An 18,190-nucleotide genomic window follows, 5' to 3' on the forward strand; every position below is an offset into this window, starting at 1 on the left:
GGAAGGTAAACGGCGTTTCTGTGCGCTCTGGTTTCCGTCATGATGTCCCGTTGCGCCAGTCCTGCTGGCCACATGACCTGGGAAAAGCTCTCTGTGGACAAACGCCGGCTCCGTCACGGTGTCCCGTTGCACCAGAAGCGGTTTAGTCCTGCTGGCCACATGACCTGGAAAAAGCTCTCTGCGGACAAACACCGGCTCCCTTGGCCTGAAAGTGAGATGAGCGCCGCAACCCTGTAGCCGCCTTTGGCTGGACTTAACCGTCCAGGGGTCCTTTTCCTTTTTACCTTACAGTGGCATTGGAACTGTGGCACACACAGCAAAATGTTCCTTTTTTCTGAACTGCTTTGAGGGTTTCTTAACTGAGTGATGTGTAAATTTTGTGAAGTGGGGCTGTTCTCCATCACGGTTGGAACGTGGTCTGCAAGCTCTCTTCGGAGAGTCTTTTTCTACCTAAGCTACTCTGCGTTCTGCTAGTGAACAGAGTGCCCCTGGGCACTGGGTAGGCCAGCTAGGACTCTTAGGCAGTTGGGGGCCTCAATGGCATCAGAAGATGCCGGGGAATGGGCAGGGTGCTGTGCCTCACCAGTTGGGCACGAGCCCTGGCCTCTCAAGGCCGTATCAGGAGGGAATCACAATCTACCTGTTGGACATGCCTGGTTTAGTGAATATTTACAGGTCAATTGTTAACAGATAAGAACATTGGCGGGTGGCGCTGGGATGCGGGTGGCGCTGTGGGTTAAACCACAGAGCCTAGGGCTTGTTGATCAGAAGGTCAGCGGTTCGAATCCCCGCAATGACGGGGTGAGCTCCCGTTGCTCGGTCCCTGCTCCTGCCAACGTAGCAGTTCGAAAGCACGTCAAAGTGCAAGTAGATAAATAGGTACTGCTCCTGCGAGAAGGTAAACGGCGTTTCCGTGCGCTGCTCTGGTTCGCCAGAAGCGGCTTAGTCCTGCTGGCCACATGACCCGGAAGCTGTACGCCGGCTCCCTCGGCCAGTAAAGCGAGATGAGCGCCGCAACCCCAGAGTCGGTCACGACTGGACCTAATGGTCAGAGGTCCTTTCTTCAAGAACATTGGCAGGATTATCATAATAACCTGCAGTTTCATAAGAGCAGTAGTCCAAGCGGGAGATAACCAGAGCATGCACCACTCTGACCAGACAGTCTGCAGGCAGGGAGGGTCTCATCCTGCATACCAGATGGAGCTGGGAGACAGCTGCCCTGGACACAGAACTGACCTGCGCCTCCATGGACAGCTGTGGGTCCAAAAATTGAAAATTAGGACAATCTGTGGTCAAATCAGAAACTGGGATGACTTCTGTAATACCAGGGCTGTCCCTGAAACATCGGAGGAGGGACTGGGTTGAAGGCGAAGATGCCACATTAGGTGTTACTGGAAGCTACCATATTTTTTGCTCTATAAGACTCACTTTTTCCCTCCTAAAAAGTAAGGGGAAATGTGTGTGCGTCTTATGGAGCGTATGCAGGCTGCGCAGCTATCCCAGAAGCCAGAACAGCAAGAGGGATTGCTGCTTTCACTGCGCAGCGATCCCTCTTGTTGTTCTGGCTTCTGAGATTCAGAATATTTTTTTTCTTGTTTTCCTCCTCCAAAAACCTGGTGCGTCTTATAGAGCGAAAAATGCGGTGCTTTGCAGCCACTGATCACCTTTTCTCCTCCGCCTGCAGGTGATCGAGAAGGACCTGCCCGCTTACCTGTAGGACTTAGCTGAACACGACACCGGATCACCCTGCGTTTCCTCAGCCCCGACTCTCTCCTCTGCTTTCCTGCAAAGTTTGCCTGGATGATGGCCTGCCTTGAAGCCAAGCCCGTTTGGTGGGGCAGGCCTGAGAAAAAGATATATATATATTTGCAAACTCTTGCAGGGACGGGGAGGCGGTAGACTCTGGGGCCTGGAGTTGCCTGCCAATGCCGTAGCAATAAAAGTGTTTTTCTCTCTCCTCCTGACGTGACTTGTGTCTGTGGAATTCTGTCTCCCTGCCTTCAGACTTTGAAGATGAGAAGAGGCGGGAGAGACGGGCTTGTTCCATCAGCTACAGAGCAGGACCTGAGCGTCCTTGCCTTGCGGCTTTCGTTTTGGTGCAATTAAACCACAGAGCCTAGGGCTTGCCGATCAGAAGGTTGGCGGTTCGAATCCCTGCGACGGGGTGAGCTCCCGTTGCTCGGTCCCTGCTCATGCCAACCTAGCAGTTCGAAAGCACGTAAAAGTGCAAGTAGATAAATAGGGAAGGTAAACGGCGGGAAGGTAAACGGCGTTTCCGTGCGCTGCTCTGGTTCGCCAGAAGCGGCTTAGTCCTGCTGGCCACATGACCTGGAAGCTGTACACCGGCTCCCTCGGCCAGGAAAGTGAGATGAGCGCCGCAACCCCAGAGTCGGCCACGACTGGACCTAATGGTCAGGGGTCCCTTTACCTGTTACAGTTCAGTAATGACTAATGTGCTAAATAACTAATTGGAGCCTGTTTGGCAGCGGGATTCATGACCTGAGAATGTGGACTCCCTTCTTCGCTGGAGGTTTCTAAAGAGGTTGGGTGGCCCATCTGTTGTGGATTCCTCAGCTGAGATATCTGCATTGCAAGGGGCTGGACTAGATGACCCTGAGTGGCCCCTTCCAAGTCGACAATTTATTTTGATTTTGATAGAGGCATTCCCTCCTGCATGAGCGTCTTCTAAGATGCTTGCTTTCCTCCATTTCTAGCAAATTGCTGCCTCCTTTTTTTAGCCCTGAGCGAAGAGGCTGTTGGTCTCCTTTTACATTAGCGGCACCTTCGTTCTCAAACGCTTTGGTACTCAAACAACTTGGAACGCAAACCTGGAAGTAAGTGTTCTGGTTTGTGAACTTTTTTCAGAAGCTGAACATGCTCCATTTTGAGTGTTACTTTTCCAATTTGAGTGCCGTGCTTCTGTTTTGAGTGTTACACTGAGGTCTGTCGGTTTTTGCTATTTATTTTGCGTTTTTTGCGGCTCTTTTTGTTTTGTGTTTGTGACTGCACGGAACCCAGTCCAGATGCTGATGGATTGATTGTGTGACTGCAGGACATTGGTTTTTGCTTTCATTTTATGGGTCACTGGCCTCGTTAGATAGTAAAATTCATGCTCAATTGCTGTTTTAGGGGTTGTTTTTAAAAGCCTGGAACGGATTTATCCTTTTACTTTCAACGTGAAAGCGTGCCTTGGTTTTGGAACGGATTGAGAACCAAGGTACCACTGTACTACGATTTCAAGGAAAATTAGCAAAGCATTCCACACATCGATGTTAGGAGTTTGAGGTCAGAGAACCCTAGAACTGTAAGAGTTGGAATGCAGGAATCTTTTGCCCAACGTGCGTCTTGAACCCTCGACCCTGAGATAGTGTCTCGTGCTCTTATTGACTAAGGCAGCTCTCGATCTGCTCTTGGAGAGTAAAAAGCATTTTAACCAACAGAACCAAAATCAGGAGACTCAAAGCGGAAGCAAGGAAGCCCCTTTAGAAGCCATCTCCTCTACTGACCAAGGCAGTTGCGGTTCCTGCTTTCACAATTTCAGGGTGTTTTACGGGAAGGGATTTTTTAAAAATCTAGCGAATCGAAACCATACAAAACGGCCCCTTTCATTTTCTCACGCGCGTACAAATTTCGAGACTCGACCTCTCCGCTGAGCTGAAATGCCAACGTTTTAATCCTTCGGTAGAAAATTCCAGAATCACGAGTTAAAAGGCACATTTCCTCATCAACAAAAACGAAACAAAAAAAACGGGTAAAGACTTCTCCCCCTTCCTCTTTGCAGGCACCCCCCCTTTTTTTTTACATATATATATTTACACAATTCTGAATTATAAATATCCATAGAAAAAAAAATAAGCTGACAAAAAAGGAAGTTGGTTAGAAAGTGCCAACCAGGAAGGGGAAGAGATTTTCCATTTCAAAAATACAATCAATAGAACAAAAAAACAGCATAATAATTTAGTTTTTTTAAAAAGTAGTTGTTACATATTAAGTTTTCCTGACAAAATGGAGGGTGAAGGTACAGAGGGTTGTATCTCCTTAAAGGGAGTCTCACTGCCCTGGGAAATACAGATTTATTTACTTTTTGAAAAAAATAATTAAACCACCATAAAATAACCACATAACAATTCTGAGATATTCCTATTTGGGGGGAAGTAGCCCCAACTTGAGCACACCTCCAATTCTTTCCTGAGTTTTTAAGCCCCCCCAACCCAACTCCTTTTGGGAAACGAACCCTAAAAGCAGGCTGCCGGGATTCGCTTATGGCTACTAAAATCTTTAAACGGCAACGTACGATTGTGATTGGGAAACGAGAATGTGGTCTCCGCCCTCGAGAGCGATACCAATCGGGATGGAAATTTGGGTGAAAACCAAATCCCTCCTGCTGCCTGCAAAACAGCGTATTTGCATAGTTTCTTTCTCTTTTTGCATAATTGCTTTGTTCCTCTGCTTTCTGGCCAGGGGCGGGGGGAAATCGGGGGACACTGGAGCTGCCTTGCAAATCTTCCTATCTTTCTTTTACTTCCCCACCCACCCTTTCCTTCCTTCTAGATCCCCATCTTTCCTGCAAAGCTTGTGAGAGTCATGAGGATTAGAAATTTCCTTTTTTTTAAAACGACGGGGAGGGAGGGGACCGATTCTCAGAATACATGTGGATCTGGGTGGGGGATGTTGAGAGAGACCCCCACCCCATGGGCGATTCCGTCTCGCCAAGAGAGGGGAGCAGAGGGGAGCAATTGCAGCAGCAGTAAAGGAAAATTGCTGCGGAGGGAGGGAGGAGAAAGAAAACTTAACTATATGCCTCCAACCACAAAGGAGAAAGCCCATGGCCCTTGCCAGCGCTCAGGGAACCTCCACGAGGGCTAGAACCCTGCCTAGGCATTTTCAAAAACTTTAAGCGGGTGCCGCACGTTGCAGAAAACAACTTCACCCTGATAGCATGGATTGTTACCGGGACGAGGTAGGGAGTGACTTATAGATGCCTCCTTGGGAGAAGGTGAGGGGTTTTTTCTTTAAGAAGTGGAGGACGGGGAGAAAAAACATGGAGTGGGCTGTTCCAAACCACTTGCATAAATGCGAATAAACCAGGAAGGGAAAGAGCTCTTCTCCAGCGACAAGGCTCCATCCCTGCATAGATCATCTGGAGCATTGAGCTGGGTTATTATGGGATATAACACCTTGCAGACTATTTTTGGGGGGAGGAGTTTGGAGAAACCAACTTCCCACATTTCCCCCTACCTCCATATGGAATGGTGGTAGTTTTCACCCTGAAAAAGGAGATAAATGTTCTCGGGGGGTATCAGAAAAATCACGGTTTGCAAATAAATTCCGAGCTAACCTATATAACCCTCCCTTTTGGCAGCCCCTGACCTGGAACCCCACTTCCCGAAATATAAAATCCTGACGGGTGACCTCCGCCCTCGCTTGGGCCTGACGGGAATGTCTTTTGGGCTGAGCAGATCGAGCCCACTCTTCCTCGTCCACCGTGAGCCGAGAGTTTAATGCTGTCCTGGCAAACCCGTCCTCTCCTTCCCTCCCCACAGTACAAGGGAATAAAAATGATCGCAACTCAGGAGAGAAATTCTGCATGCTTTTGCACAGCTACTACTATTTAGATGGTCTCACTAGGACGAGGCTTTCTTAGCTACTCCGCTAACCTCTCTGTTTTTTGCACTACAATTCCCATTGGCGCCTGGCCGTGAGATGCCAGGCGCTTATGGGATCTGTAGTCCAATGGATGCGGGCTGCGAGTAGGCGCTGAGCCTTAGGCACAGAAAAACAGGGAGGACCACAGAAATTCTGCCACCCACATTCAAGCGTTTCCCTACCTCCACGTGGTCTAGAAACTTGCAAGTCAATTCCCCCGCCCCCTTTTTGCTCAGAACCACAAGCGTGCAGGGCTGTGCAGCGTCACTCGAACCCTGCACCTGTGCAAAACAACCCGCCAGAGGGGGGGAAACCCAAGTTGGGACCACCCGGAAAGCTTTCGTCGTGGTGGATTCAAATGGCGCGCCTCTCCGATCTCACTGGGTAGAACGGGGGGAGGAGAGAGAAGAATATAAAGATCCCAACTTTTCCAAACTCAGTAGTTTGCAGAGGGGCAAAGGGGGGGGGGAGTGCAGCCTGGGGGGGGGACGGTTCGAAGAGACCTACAACCTTGCCCCCTCTCACTCCCGGTTTAGGCGCCGCTACACCTCCCACTGACCCCCCCCTCCAAAAAAACTCCACTTTTACGGATCTATAGAGATATATAAAAAAAATTTCAGTACAGAGGTGACTGTATAATTATATATAAATAAAACTTTTCCTGTTTTCGCTCCCGCTCCGAACACTCTGCCCCGCCATTCCTATTTTGAAAAAAAGACAGAGGAGTGGTCCGTTCCAAACCTTAAACCCTGCAGGGTGGTTTCCCCACCCCTTTCTGCACCCCCCTTGGGCTGGGTGGGGGGAATAGGGGTGTCCCTGCCACGCCACGCCCGACGCTCCTTGCCGGCCACTCAGCTGCCGTCGTCTTCGTAGAACGTGGGGAAAGGTTGCCCCGGGTGGTACTGAATGACGCTTTGCCTCCCTTGGGTGCTGTCCTCGGGCCCCACGTTGAGCGAGCTCAACATCTCTTCCAGGAGCTCCTTGTAGTTGATGTCCGGGTCGGGCAGGGAGAAGCTGTCTGGTGGCGGCGGCGGGGCAGCGGCTGCGTGGGCCTGGGGGGCCGGCGAGGGTTCGTGCTGGGCAGAGGAGCCGGCGAGGGGCAGGCCTCCCGCTGCCAGGGACGCCCCGTCAAAGGGCAGGGGGAAGTTGAAATGATAAGGAGGGCCGGGGGGCTGCTGCGGTGGTGGCGCAGCAACCTCGGTCCAGAAGTCCGGGATCCCGTCGCTGGCGGGACTGTAGGTCAGGTCCAAGACTTCGTCCTGGGGCAGGAAGTTGGTGCCCGGCGTGGGCGGTTGTTCGAGGGGGAGCAGCGCATAGGGCAGGCCGGGCGCCGCGGAGGCCGCTGCCAGCAAAGCCTGGCTCTGCTTCTGCTTAACGCTGGTGTCCATTTGCTGGAGCTCCTTCAACACCTGCTGGACGCAGTTTTCTGGGATCTTGATACCTGTGGGGAGGAGAGAGAAGGGGGGGTCAGTGGGCAGGAGGCTGGGCATCCGGGACCCCCCTTCCCCACTCACCTAGTCTAGTCCCTTTCGCTCAAGACTTAAGATCTTGTTTCACGCTCCCTCTCTCTTCCCCACCCTTTTTCGTTCCTTCTCTAGATTAAGTTTTTCTTTTATCCCAGTGCATTGCACAAAAGATGCTTTGCGCTGGCCGTGAACCTTGGATAAGCGTCAATAAAAATAGCTTCGTGTTTTTATCGAACACCCTCTTGTCAGGTGCCAAGGAGATAAAGAACTACACTCTCTCTCACACACACAAGAAACCAAACTATGGTTTTCCCAGTAGTGATGTATGGAAGTGAGAGCTGGACCATCAAGAAGGCTGATAGCCGAAGAATGGATGCTTTTGAATTCTGGTGCTGGAGGAGACTCTTGAGAGTCCCATGGACTGCAAGAAGATCAAACCTCTCCATTCGGAAGGAAATCAGCCCTGAGTGCTCACTGGAAGGACAGATCGTGAAGCTGAGGCTCCAACACTTTGGCCACCTCATGAGAAGAGAAGACTCCCTGGAAAAGACCCGGATGTTGGGAAAGATGGAGGGCACAAGGAGAAGGGGACGACAGAGGACGAGATGGTGGGACAGTGTTCTCGAAGCTACCAGCATGAGTTTGACCAAACTGCGGGAGGCAGTGGAAGACAGGAGTGCCTGGCGTGCTCTGGTCCAGGGGGTCATGAAGAGTCGGACACGACTAAACAACTCAACAACAACAACAACAAATGACTATCGGTCTTTGCAGAGCCGATATCGCCTCGCTGCGCATTCACACACACACACACACCCCCAGCAAAGGTTGGAGAAACCGCTGATCTAAACGCCAAAACCCCCACCGTCTCCTCACCGACTTGCTTCTTCTTTTCCTTGGTCTTGAGGCGGACGATCTGCAGGTAGCTGGTGTTTGTGATGTCGGCCATGACGCTGGCGATTCTGCTCCAGACTCTTAGGAGCGCCCCGCACAGCATATGGTAATGACGCAGACGCGTCCCCTGATGGCATTCTTTCCCTTCCTGAACCACCTTGCAGTTCCGGTTCCTGGAGGGTTGTTTTTTTAGGACAGGGAGGAGGAAGAGAAGAGGGTCAGTCATCCACATGGGAAATTGGGGAGCGGCAAAGAGTGTCGGATTACGGCCTGGGAGAGAACACGCAGCGGAATTTGCCTGCAATAGTAATAAAGCAGCGTTTCCGAGCACGATTCAAAGGGCTGGTGCGGACCTTTAAAGCCCTAAATGGCTGTGTGTCCCTGAAGGAGCGTCTCCACCCCCATTGTTCAGCCCGGACACTGAGGTCCATCTCCTGAGGGTCTTCTGGCCATTTCCTCCCTGCGAGAAACGAGGTTACAGGGAACCAGGAACAGGGCCTTCTCGGTGGTGGCGCCTGCCCTGTGGAACGCCCTCCCACCAGATGTCAAGGAAATAAACAACTGTCTGACTTTTAGAAGACATCTGAAGGCAGCCCTGTACAGGGAAGTTTTTAATGTCTGATGTTTGATTATGTTTTCATATATGCAGTAAGCCGCCCTGTTTAGGGATGTTTTTAATGTTTGATTCTATTTTTAATATTATGTTGGGGGCCGCTCAGAGTGGCTGGGGAAACTCAGCCTGATGGGTGGGTTATCAATCATAAAATTATTATTTGACCACTTACAGTTTTGGGAGATCAGAGACCTTATTTATGAAACAATGATTTATGGAATGAGTAAAGATGAAAGAGACAAAAGATCTCGTCTCATGATCTATAGGACTCTGCACCTGATGTCTAGATATTCTTATTCTTATTAATGGATTGTTCGCAAGGCGTCTCAGCTATAACCATGGTTTGTTTAGCGTGATTAGGTGCGAACCAGGCCAAGAAGGAGCTGGCAGCAAAATCACGCTCTGGACTCGCTAGAATCATAGACTTGGGAGGGATGCAGAATTTACAGCTGAGGTTTGTGGAGCTGTGCCCCATTTGATTCGAAGGGCCGGCCTCCCCCCCCCAAGGGACTTACCACACGGCGTGGTTGCAGTGCTCCAACGAAAAAGCATAGCTGCTCTCCCAGTGCTCTTTGGCTTCTTCCGGCAACACCTGAGGGAAAAGCAAAGCGAGGGAGACCGTGAATCACATAGCCATGGGCATGGGAGGCACCTCAGAGTTCATCTAGTCCAGCCCTGACCGCAGCTAGAGAAGCCCTGGCAAGTGGAAGTCCAAATTCTGTTCAAAAAAGCTGCTATGAAAAAGAGGCCGCCACCTTTCCAAGGTCAGCTGTTCCACTGTTGAACAGCTCTCACCCTCAGAAAGTTCTTCCTAATGTTTCAGCTGGTTCTAAGTTGATTTGGGCTGCCTTGGGTAAGATAAGGTAAAGGGACCCCTGACCATTAGGTCCAGTCGCAGACGACTCTGGGGTTGCGGCGCTCATCTCGCTTCATTGGCCGAGGGAGCCGGCATTTGTCCACAGACAGTTTTTCTGGGTCCTGTGGCCAGCAGGACTAAGCCGCTTCTGGCAAACCAGAGCAGCGCACGGAAACACCGTTTACCTTCCCGCCAGAGCGGTACCTATTTATCTACTTGCACTTTGACGTGCTTTTGAACTGCTAGATTGGCAGGAGCCGGGACCAAGAAACAGGAGCTCACCCCGTCGTGGGGATTCGAACCGCCAACCTTATGATCAGCAAGTCCTAGGCTCTGTGGTTTAACCCACAGCGCCACCTGTGTCAGGTAAGATAAAGCAACTAACAAATTATAATACTAATAATAATAATAATAATAATAATAATAATAATAATAAAGGCGGGAACTCCTTTCTTGCTATTTGAATCCACTGGTTCAGGCCCTGCCCTCTGCAGCAAAAGGGAAAAAAGCTCACTCCATCTTTTCAGATACAGCGGTACCTTGGTTCTCAAACTTAATCCGTTCCGGAAATACGCTCCAAAACCAAAACGTTCCACAACCAAGGCGCTCTTTCTCATAGAAAGTAATGCAAAGTGGATTAATCTGTTCCAGACTTTTGAAAACAACCCCTAAAACAGCAACTGAACATGAATTTTACTCTCTAACGCAGGCTTCCTCAACCTTGGCCCTCCAGATGTTTTTGGCCTACAACTCCCATGATCCCTAGCTAGCAGGACCAGTGTTCAAGGATGATGGGAATTGTAGTCTCAAAACATCTGGAGGGCCGAGGTTGAGGAAGCCTGATCGAATGAGACCATTAATCCATAAAATGAAAGCAGTAAACAGTGTACTGGAGTCACATAATCAGTAGCTGAACTGGGTTCCACACAGTCACAAGAACAAAGCAAAAAAGACACCAAAACGCAAAAAAAAAATAGCAAAAACAGACAGACCTCAGTGTAACACTCAAAACAGAAATGTGGCACTCAAATCAGAAGCGTAACACTCAAAATGGAGCACATTCGGCTTCTGAAAAAAGTTCGCAAACCAGAACACTTTCAGGTTTGCAGTGTTTTGAGTTCCAGGTTGTTTTGAGTACCAAGGCATTTGAGAACCAAGATACCGCTGTATTTGAAAATGGCTATTCTATCTCCTCCCGGTCTCCTCTTTTCCAGGATAAACATACCCAGCTCCTTCAACCGTTCCTCATCAGGCTTCCTTATCATCCTCTGCACACCCTCCAGCTTCTCGATATCCATCTTAAATTGTGGTGCCCAGAACTGGACACAGTATTCCAGGTGTGGTCTGCCCAAGGCAGAATAGAGTGGGACAATCCCTTCCCTGGGACACTAAACTTCTGTTGATGCAGCCTAGAACAGCCTTAGGCTGTTGATGCAGCCTAGAACAGCCTAGAACACCCAGTAGTGATGTACGGAAGTGAGAGCTGGACCATAAAGAAGGCTGCTTTTGAATTCTGGTGCTGGAGGAGACTCTTGAGAGTCCCATGGACTGCAAGAAGAACAAACCTCTCCATTCTTAAGGAAATCAGCCCTGAGTGCTCACTGGAAGGACAGATCCTGAAGCTGAGGCTCCAAGACTTTGGCCACCTCATGAGAAGAGAAGACCCTGATGTTGGGAAAGATGGAGAGCACAAGGAGAAGGGGAGGACGGAGGACGAGATTGTGGGACAGTGTTCTTGAAGCGACCAGGATGAGTTTGACCAAACTGCGGGAGGCAGTGGAAGACAGGAGGGCCTGGCGTGCTCTGGTCCAGGGGGTCACGAAGAGTCAGACACGACTAAACGACTAAACAGCAACAAAGAACAGCCTTGCGGTGTGATAAGACCACTGGGTCCTTTTCCCCCACATCCTGCTATCAAGCCAGATGTTTTCCCCATCCAGAGGAGCACCCGGCAGCGACTTCGGGCCAGACTCACCCGTCTGTACTTCTTGAGGAGACTCTCCAAGGCCTCCGGCTGGCTGTTCTTGCCGATGTTCGGCTTGTAGAGGGTGAAGTATCTTCCTTTGCTCTGCTCAGCCAGGATGCAGGTGTACTGCTGGCCTCTGATCTGCAAAAGGCAGCCGGGAAAGTTGGGGGGGGGTTTCAACATTCGGACAGGAAGCACGGCTTCGGATCAGGCCGAAATACAGGGCGTGTCTGTATAAGGAGTCCCTTTCTAGGACACACAAACGCCCATTATGAAGAAATCACTGCGGGGAGCGAGCACCTGACTCACTCCTTTCCTCCTCCCTCCTCAGTTCCTCTTTCCTTTCGTATCGTGGCTATCAGGTCAGAAGTCTGTGGGCTGTGGGCTCTCTCTCTCTCTCTCTCTCTCTCTCTCTCTCTCTCTCTCTCTCTCTGATTTTTATTAAAAATTCTGTTTGACATTTTAGAATACTCATTGAAACAACCTTAAAATATCAACGACTTCCCCCCTTCTCTTCTGTTGCATCTGGCCCAGAAAGCCCCTTTGAGTACCACGATCAATGCAGAAAACTGATAACAGCCGATAATAATAATTTATTATTTATGCCCCACCCATCTGACTGGGTTACGCCAGCCACTCTGGGCTGCTCCCAACAGAATATTAAAAACACAACAGAACATTAAAAACTTCCCGAAACAGGGCTGCCTTCAGATGTCTTCTAAAAGTTATATGGTTGTTTATTTCCTTGACATCTGGTGGGAGGGTGTTCCACAGGACGGGCGCCACTACCGAGAAGGCCCTCTGCCTGGTTCCCTGCAACCTCACTTCTCGCAGGGAGGCAACCGCCAGAAGGCCCTCAGAGCTGGACCTTAGTGTCCGGGCAGAACGATGGGGGTGGAGACGCTCCTCCAGGTATACTGGGCTGAGGCTATTTAGGGCTTTCAAGGTCAGCACCAACACTTTGAATTGTGCTCAGAAACATACGGGGAGCCAATGGAGGTCTTTCAGGACCGGGGTTATATGGTCTCAGCAGCCATTCCCAGTCCCCAGTCTAGCTGCCACATTCTGGATTAGTTGTAGGTTCCAGGTCACCTTCAAAGGTAGCCCCACGTAGAGCTCATTGCAGTAGTCCAAGCGGGAGATAACCAGAGCATGCACCACTCTGGCCAGACAGCCTGTGGGGAGGGTCTCATCCTGCGTACCTGATGGAGCTGGTAGACAGCCGTCCTGGACACAGAACTGACCTGCGCCTCCATGGACAGCGGTGAGTCCAAAATGACTCCCAGGCTGCACACCTGGTCCTTCGGGGGCACAGTTGCCCCATTCATGACCAGGGAGCGGAGGACCTAATGCGACCCTCCTCTAGCCTCTCTACCTAGCTCCTGGCCCTCCTCTCCCCATACCGCATCCCTCATTGCCTTGCTTGGCATCTGGAGAGGGATCTCCTGCATGGAAACGTTTCCACGGACTCTGGAAAAGTCTCTCTCTTGCCTGAATGGAGGTGTGAGCGAGAGAGGGTGCCGAGAAGCTAGCCTGCTGCGCAGAGGGGAGACTGGAAACGCTCCTGTTACATCTCCACCCTCCTCGCCCTTAAGCAAACTCACCTTATAAGACAGGTAGAAGCCATCCTGAGGGCCCGTGAGTTGCAGGGATTTCTCGTAGGCCTCTTCCCACTTCAGGCCTCTATCAACGCTGATCTAACGTGGGATGGAAATTAAGAATGACACGGGCACAAGGAGGGAGGCGTCTTGCAGCCGGTGCAGGAGGCAAGAGTCCTTCGCCCGAGCTCCAGGCTCAGTTAATAATAATAATTAAAAAAAATTATTTATACCCCGCCCTCCCCAGCCAAGACCAGGCTCAGGGCGGCTAACAACCAATAATAAAAATAAGTTGATTAAAATACAATTTAAAAGATTAAGATACAATATTAAAACAATTAGGGAGCAATCTCATAGGAGGAGAAAGGAAAAGAGAAAGGGGGAGGGAATCAAACTGATTCTGAGCCAAAGGCCCGGTGGAACAACTCTGTCTTACAGGGCCTGCGGAAAGAGATCAGATCCCGCAGGGCCCTGGTCTCAAGAGAGAGTTAAGTGGCTCAAAGGTAGCTCCGGTCCTCATTTATTAGAATTGCAAAGCTGGAAAGGGACTTTGGGGGTCATCTAGCTCCAGCCACTGCAATGCAGGATTCTTTTGCCCGACGTGGGGCTCGAACCCGCAACCTTGAGGATCAAAGAGCCTCCTGCTCTGCCGATGCAGCCGTATCTGTTCTGTGAGAAGGCAGGATATGAAGCCTCCGGGAAATAAATAAAAAAGGGCTTCTCACGGCCAGGGATGAGTCGCTGTGCTCACTGGGCCTTACTCTCCTGTGCAGATCCTGCTTTGGCTAATGCAGAGTTAACCCCGACTCACTCGGTGTGCTTTCCACTGAGGCAGGCGAGACTTTTTGCAGAACCCCTTCCCTGTACAGAGAGGACCGGGCGTGACCCTGCCTTGCACGGTTGTTGTGACAATAAAATGGGAGAGGCGGGTGGGGGGGGGAGAAGAGGCAGTTTGGAAGATATACGATATACGATATCTTTATTGTCATTGTCCCATGCAGAACAATGAAATTGAAAAACTACATAAAAACTACCACAAAACTACATAAAAACTACATAAAACATTCAAAACCCCCTAAAAACTCTGAAACCCCATTTTAAAATACACTATACTATAGAGACCCCTTATGCTGCGTTTAGAATCAGAATTGCTTTTGCGTAGAAACTGTTTCTCAGGCGGCTAGTCCTGGCCTTTATAACCCTATACCTTCTTCCAGAAGGCAGAAGCTGAAAGAGATCATTTCCGGGGTGCGCACTATCCTGCGCTATCTCTGCCGCTTTCTTATGGCACCTGGCAGCATAGATTTCATCTAAGGTGGGAAGAGTGCACCCAGTTATTCTCTCTGCAGTCTTTACAACCCTGGATAGCATTGTCTTTTCCCTGGCCGTGCAGCTCCCAAACCACACACACAGACCACAAGTTAATACACTCTCTACAGTACGATGGTAAAATGCCACCGACAGGTCCTTTGAGAGATTGTTTTTCCGGAGGATTTACGAAGATGGAAATTTTCTGCCCCGCATTCTTACCTTGTAGAAGACCACCTGCCCGTCCTGCGGGTGCCCTGGGGTCAGGAAAACCTCCTTACTCTCTTCGTAGATCTCGTCGATGCCGGGGGCCAGGTCTGGCGGGGAGAGAAAGAGGGGAAGATGTAGAAAGCCCTGCGCTGGACAGAACCTGCTCCCCTGCCATGTCACGCCAGGGGGAGAGTTTACTGTCTAACGCTGCCCGCCGCCCCTGCCAGCAGCTGTGTAGAAACTGAGAAAGACGCCCCTCCCTCACCCCTTGCACAAAGCACATTGCCTCTCTCGTCATTACAGGCACAATCTACACATATTTTTAAAGAAACGCTGTAAAAATGCTTTTTCTTAAAAATGGTTTTGAAAAATATATTGGGTTTGCCATTAGCTCGCAAGCGCCATCTAGTGTCAGGTTTGTATAATGCACTTAAAATGTTCTATTTGCAACTGTATATCCACAATTCCTCCTCCTCACTCGTCCGGTTTTCTTATAACACTCAACGTTTCTCCATATTATTATGTGTTATTATATATGTTGTAAGCCGCCCAGAGTAGCTGCGGAAACGCAGCCAGATGGGTGGGGTATAATTATAATTATTATAATTATAATAATAATAATTATTATTATTATTCTGCCAACAAAAGACATGGGTAGATGACAGTACCTGACCTCAGGGCTCAGGCTGGGTGGGAGAAGGCTGTGGAAATTTAATCCACAGCAGCAAGAGGTCACTGCATACTGCTAATTCTTACAAGCTTTCGGGAAGGAGACAGGACCGCAATTGGGTCTCCGGTGTTGTTTGTGTGCAAGAAATCTTTCAAAGTCTCCCCTCCTGGCTGTCTTGGCTTCCTCTGCCCAATCATAGAACTCCAGGCAAGGCAAAGGTAAAGGACGCCTGGGCTGTTATGTCCAGTCAAAGGCAACTATGGGGTTGCGGCGCTTATCTCACTTTCAGGCCGAGGGAGCCGGCGTTTGTCCACAGACAGCTTTCCGGGTCATGTGGCTGGCATGACTATACCGCTTCTGGCACAACGGGACACTGTGACAGAAACCAGAGCGCACGGAAACACCATTTACCTTCCCGCCGCAGTGGTACCTATTGATCTACTTGCGACAGCGTGCTTTCAAACTGCTAGGTTGGCAGGAGCTGGGACAGAGCAACAGGAGCTCACTACGTCGCGGGGATTCAAACCGCCGACCTTCTGATCAGCAAGCCCAAGAGGCTCCGTGGTTTAGACCACAGCACCAACTGCGTCCCTTTTACCTAGATACAGTGGTACCTCGGGTTTAGAACTTAATTCGTTCCGGAGGTCCGTTCTTAACCTGAAACTGTTCTTAACCTGAGGTACCACTTTAGCTAATGGGGCCTTCTGCTGCCGCTGTGCGATTTCTGTTCTCATCCTGAAGCAAAGTTCTTAACCTGAGGTACTAATAAAAAAATAATATCCTTTATTAGGCATAGCAAACCACACATTATCAAACAGAACCTGAGGTACTATTTCTGGGTTAGAGGAGTCTGTAACCTGAAGTGTCTGTAACCTGAAGTGTCTGTAACCCGAGATACCACTGCACAGGACTTTCACCCAGTCCAGCAGAACTTAACTGACGGAGGTAAGGGCTAGACTGGGGGCAGAGATCTGGGACCTCAGAAATCCTGTTATGGAGCATAGGGTTTTATTGGGGTGTGTGTCCTCAATTGCAGGGTGCTTACCCAGAATTCCCATGTCGTATTTGCCGTCTTTCTTGTCCCTCTCGATCAGGTAGTCGAACGTGTCGCTGAAGTACTGGAAAAGGAGGTTTTGCTTATGGACTTCCAAACCCAGAATGCGGTTCAGGAACTTGCTGATGGAGCAATCTGCGGAAACGAAAAGCCGTCATTCTCTCTCTCACACCTATACAAAACCATTTGGAGGGTTTGGTGGACCTGCCTCCCACTTTGCAAAAAGCAGGCATGAAGCAGGGAGGTCTGGGGGCTGAGGCCACGGAAAACACACTTCCATACTGGGGTTCAATATACTTTCAGACAGATTAAGGTTGAATCCTGACAAGACAGAAGTACTGTTTTTGGGGGGACAGGGAGCGGGTGGGTGTGGGGGATTCCCTGGTCCAGAATGGGGTAACTGTGCCCCTGAAGGACCAGGTGCGCATTTTGGACTCACAGCTGTCCATGGAGGCGCAGGTCAATTCTGTGTGCAGGGCAGCTCCATCTGGTATGCAGGATGAGACCCTCCCTGCCCACAGACTGCCTCGCCCGAGTAGTGCAGGCTCTAGTTATCTCCCGCTTAGACTACTGCAACGCGCTCTACATGGGGCTGGAAACTGCAGTTAATCCAGAACGCGGCAGCTAGACTGGGGACTGGGAGCAGCCGCCGAGACCACATAACACCAGTCCTGAAAGACCTACATTGGCTCCCAGTACGTTTCCGAGCACAATTCAAAATGTTGGTGCTGACCTTTAAAGCCCTAAACGGCCTCGGTCCAGTATACCTGAAGGAGCGTCTCCACCTCCATCGTTCTGCCTGGACACTGAGGTCCAGCTCCGAGGGCCTTCTGGCGGTTCCCTCACTGTGAGAAGCCAAGTTACAGGGAACCAGGCAGAGGGCCTTCTCAGTGGTGGCACCCGCCCTGTGGAACGCCCTCCCGTCAGATGTCAAAGAGAACAACAACTACCAAACTTTTAGAAGACATCTGAAGGCAGCCCTGTTCAGGGAAGTTTTTAATATGTAACGCTGTACTGTTTTTAACACTTGATTCGGAGCCGCCCAGAGTGGCTGGGGAAACTCAGCCAGATGGGCGGGGTATAAATAAGAAATTATTATTATTATTCAGACGCAAGCACAAAGGGAAGACGACAGGACAAAAGGCTTCATGCGTGGCGACAATAAACCGCAGGGGGAAGGTTGTTTTTCTGGAGAAGAAGCGGATCTGAGACAGTGCGCTGCAACGCCTCAAAAGGAAACCTAGTTTGTGAATGTAGAGAGCTTCATGCATTTGCTCTGTCTTTCAGAGTAACCTCTGCTTGACCACAGCACCACCTGGTGTTGCAATTTCATAATGCATCTAAAATGCTGTTGTTTTTTCTATTGTAGCTGAGTCCCTAAGAGTCGGAAGGGACCCCAAGGGTCATCTAGTCTAACCCCCCGCAAACGCAGGAACCACAGCTGAGAAATCCCTCGCAGCCAGAAGCCTACCTTTTTCCACCGCCACGTAGCCGTACCGCATCTCTTTGCAGCCGATCCCGACCGAGAGGAGACTCAGCTTCATTTCTGGAGGGGAGTAGAGAGCAGTGTTAACCCTCTTATTGGCTTGCAAGCAAAAGGAAATAAATCTGAAGTCTCAAATGCCCCAAATGCAGACCACTTGCTTGACTGCACCCTCAAAAAACCCACTGGTTCCAAGTCACAAAAATGAAAAAGGCCAGTATCTTTTAAACACCTTGCAAAACCATATCGAAAAATCAGAACTCCTATTAGAACAAACAAGATCCGTTTCAAATACTGAAATACTAAATAAGATGGATAACAATGTGTAATAGAAAAAGGAGCATGAAATTAGGTTAAAGGTGTGCGAAAGAAAGTAATAGAAGTGGAAAGAAATTGCAATTGAGTAGATTGGAAGTCTAACACAAAGGT

The 18,190-nt window shown here is 49.9% G+C and overlaps 2 protein-coding genes and 1 long non-coding RNA gene across 5 annotated transcripts in view; 2 read left to right on the plus strand and 1 right to left on the minus strand.

Annotated features, from left to right (window-relative positions):
* GPX4 (glutathione peroxidase 4) overlaps positions 1–1,964 on the plus strand; it is a 12,891-nt gene extending 10,927 nt beyond the window's left edge. The window contains exon 5 of the mRNA XM_083594981.1: positions 1,685–1,964. The gene's annotated coding sequence lies outside the window, so the exon portion shown is untranslated. The remainder of the gene's footprint in view (positions 1–1,684) is intronic.
* Positions 1,965–2,440: 476 nt separating this feature from the next.
* On the plus strand, positions 2,441–3,118 carry LOC310753634. Its single transcript, XR_014543407.1, has 2 exons — positions 2,441–2,542; positions 2,715–3,118. It is a non-coding gene; the product is annotated as an uncharacterized lncRNA (long non-coding RNA).
* A 532-nt stretch (positions 3,119–3,650) lies between these two features.
* SBNO2 (strawberry notch homolog 2) overlaps positions 3,651–18,190 on the minus strand; it is a 102,331-nt gene continuing 87,791 nt past the window's right edge. For all 3 annotated transcript variants that reach the window (XM_083594366.1, XM_083594367.1, XM_083594368.1), the window contains 8 exons: positions 17,750–17,824; positions 16,270–16,413; positions 14,567–14,661; positions 13,043–13,135; positions 11,448–11,579; positions 9,132–9,208; positions 7,986–8,176; positions 3,651–7,087 (listed from right to left, as the gene is read on the minus strand). In XM_083594366.1, coding sequence (XP_083450492.1) covers positions 6,498–7,087; positions 7,986–8,176; positions 9,132–9,208; positions 11,448–11,579; positions 13,043–13,135; positions 14,567–14,661; positions 16,270–16,413; positions 17,750–17,824 — 1,397 coding nt within the window. In that variant the 3' untranslated portion in view covers positions 3,651–6,497. The remainder of the gene's footprint in view (positions 7,088–7,985; positions 8,177–9,131; positions 9,209–11,447; positions 11,580–13,042; positions 13,136–14,566; positions 14,662–16,269; positions 16,414–17,749; positions 17,825–18,190) is intronic.

This window comes from Podarcis filfolensis (assembly GCF_964270895.1).
Source record: "Podarcis filfolensis genome assembly, chromosome: 18".
Taxonomy (NCBI): domain Eukaryota; kingdom Metazoa; phylum Chordata; class Lepidosauria; order Squamata; family Lacertidae; genus Podarcis; species Podarcis filfolensis.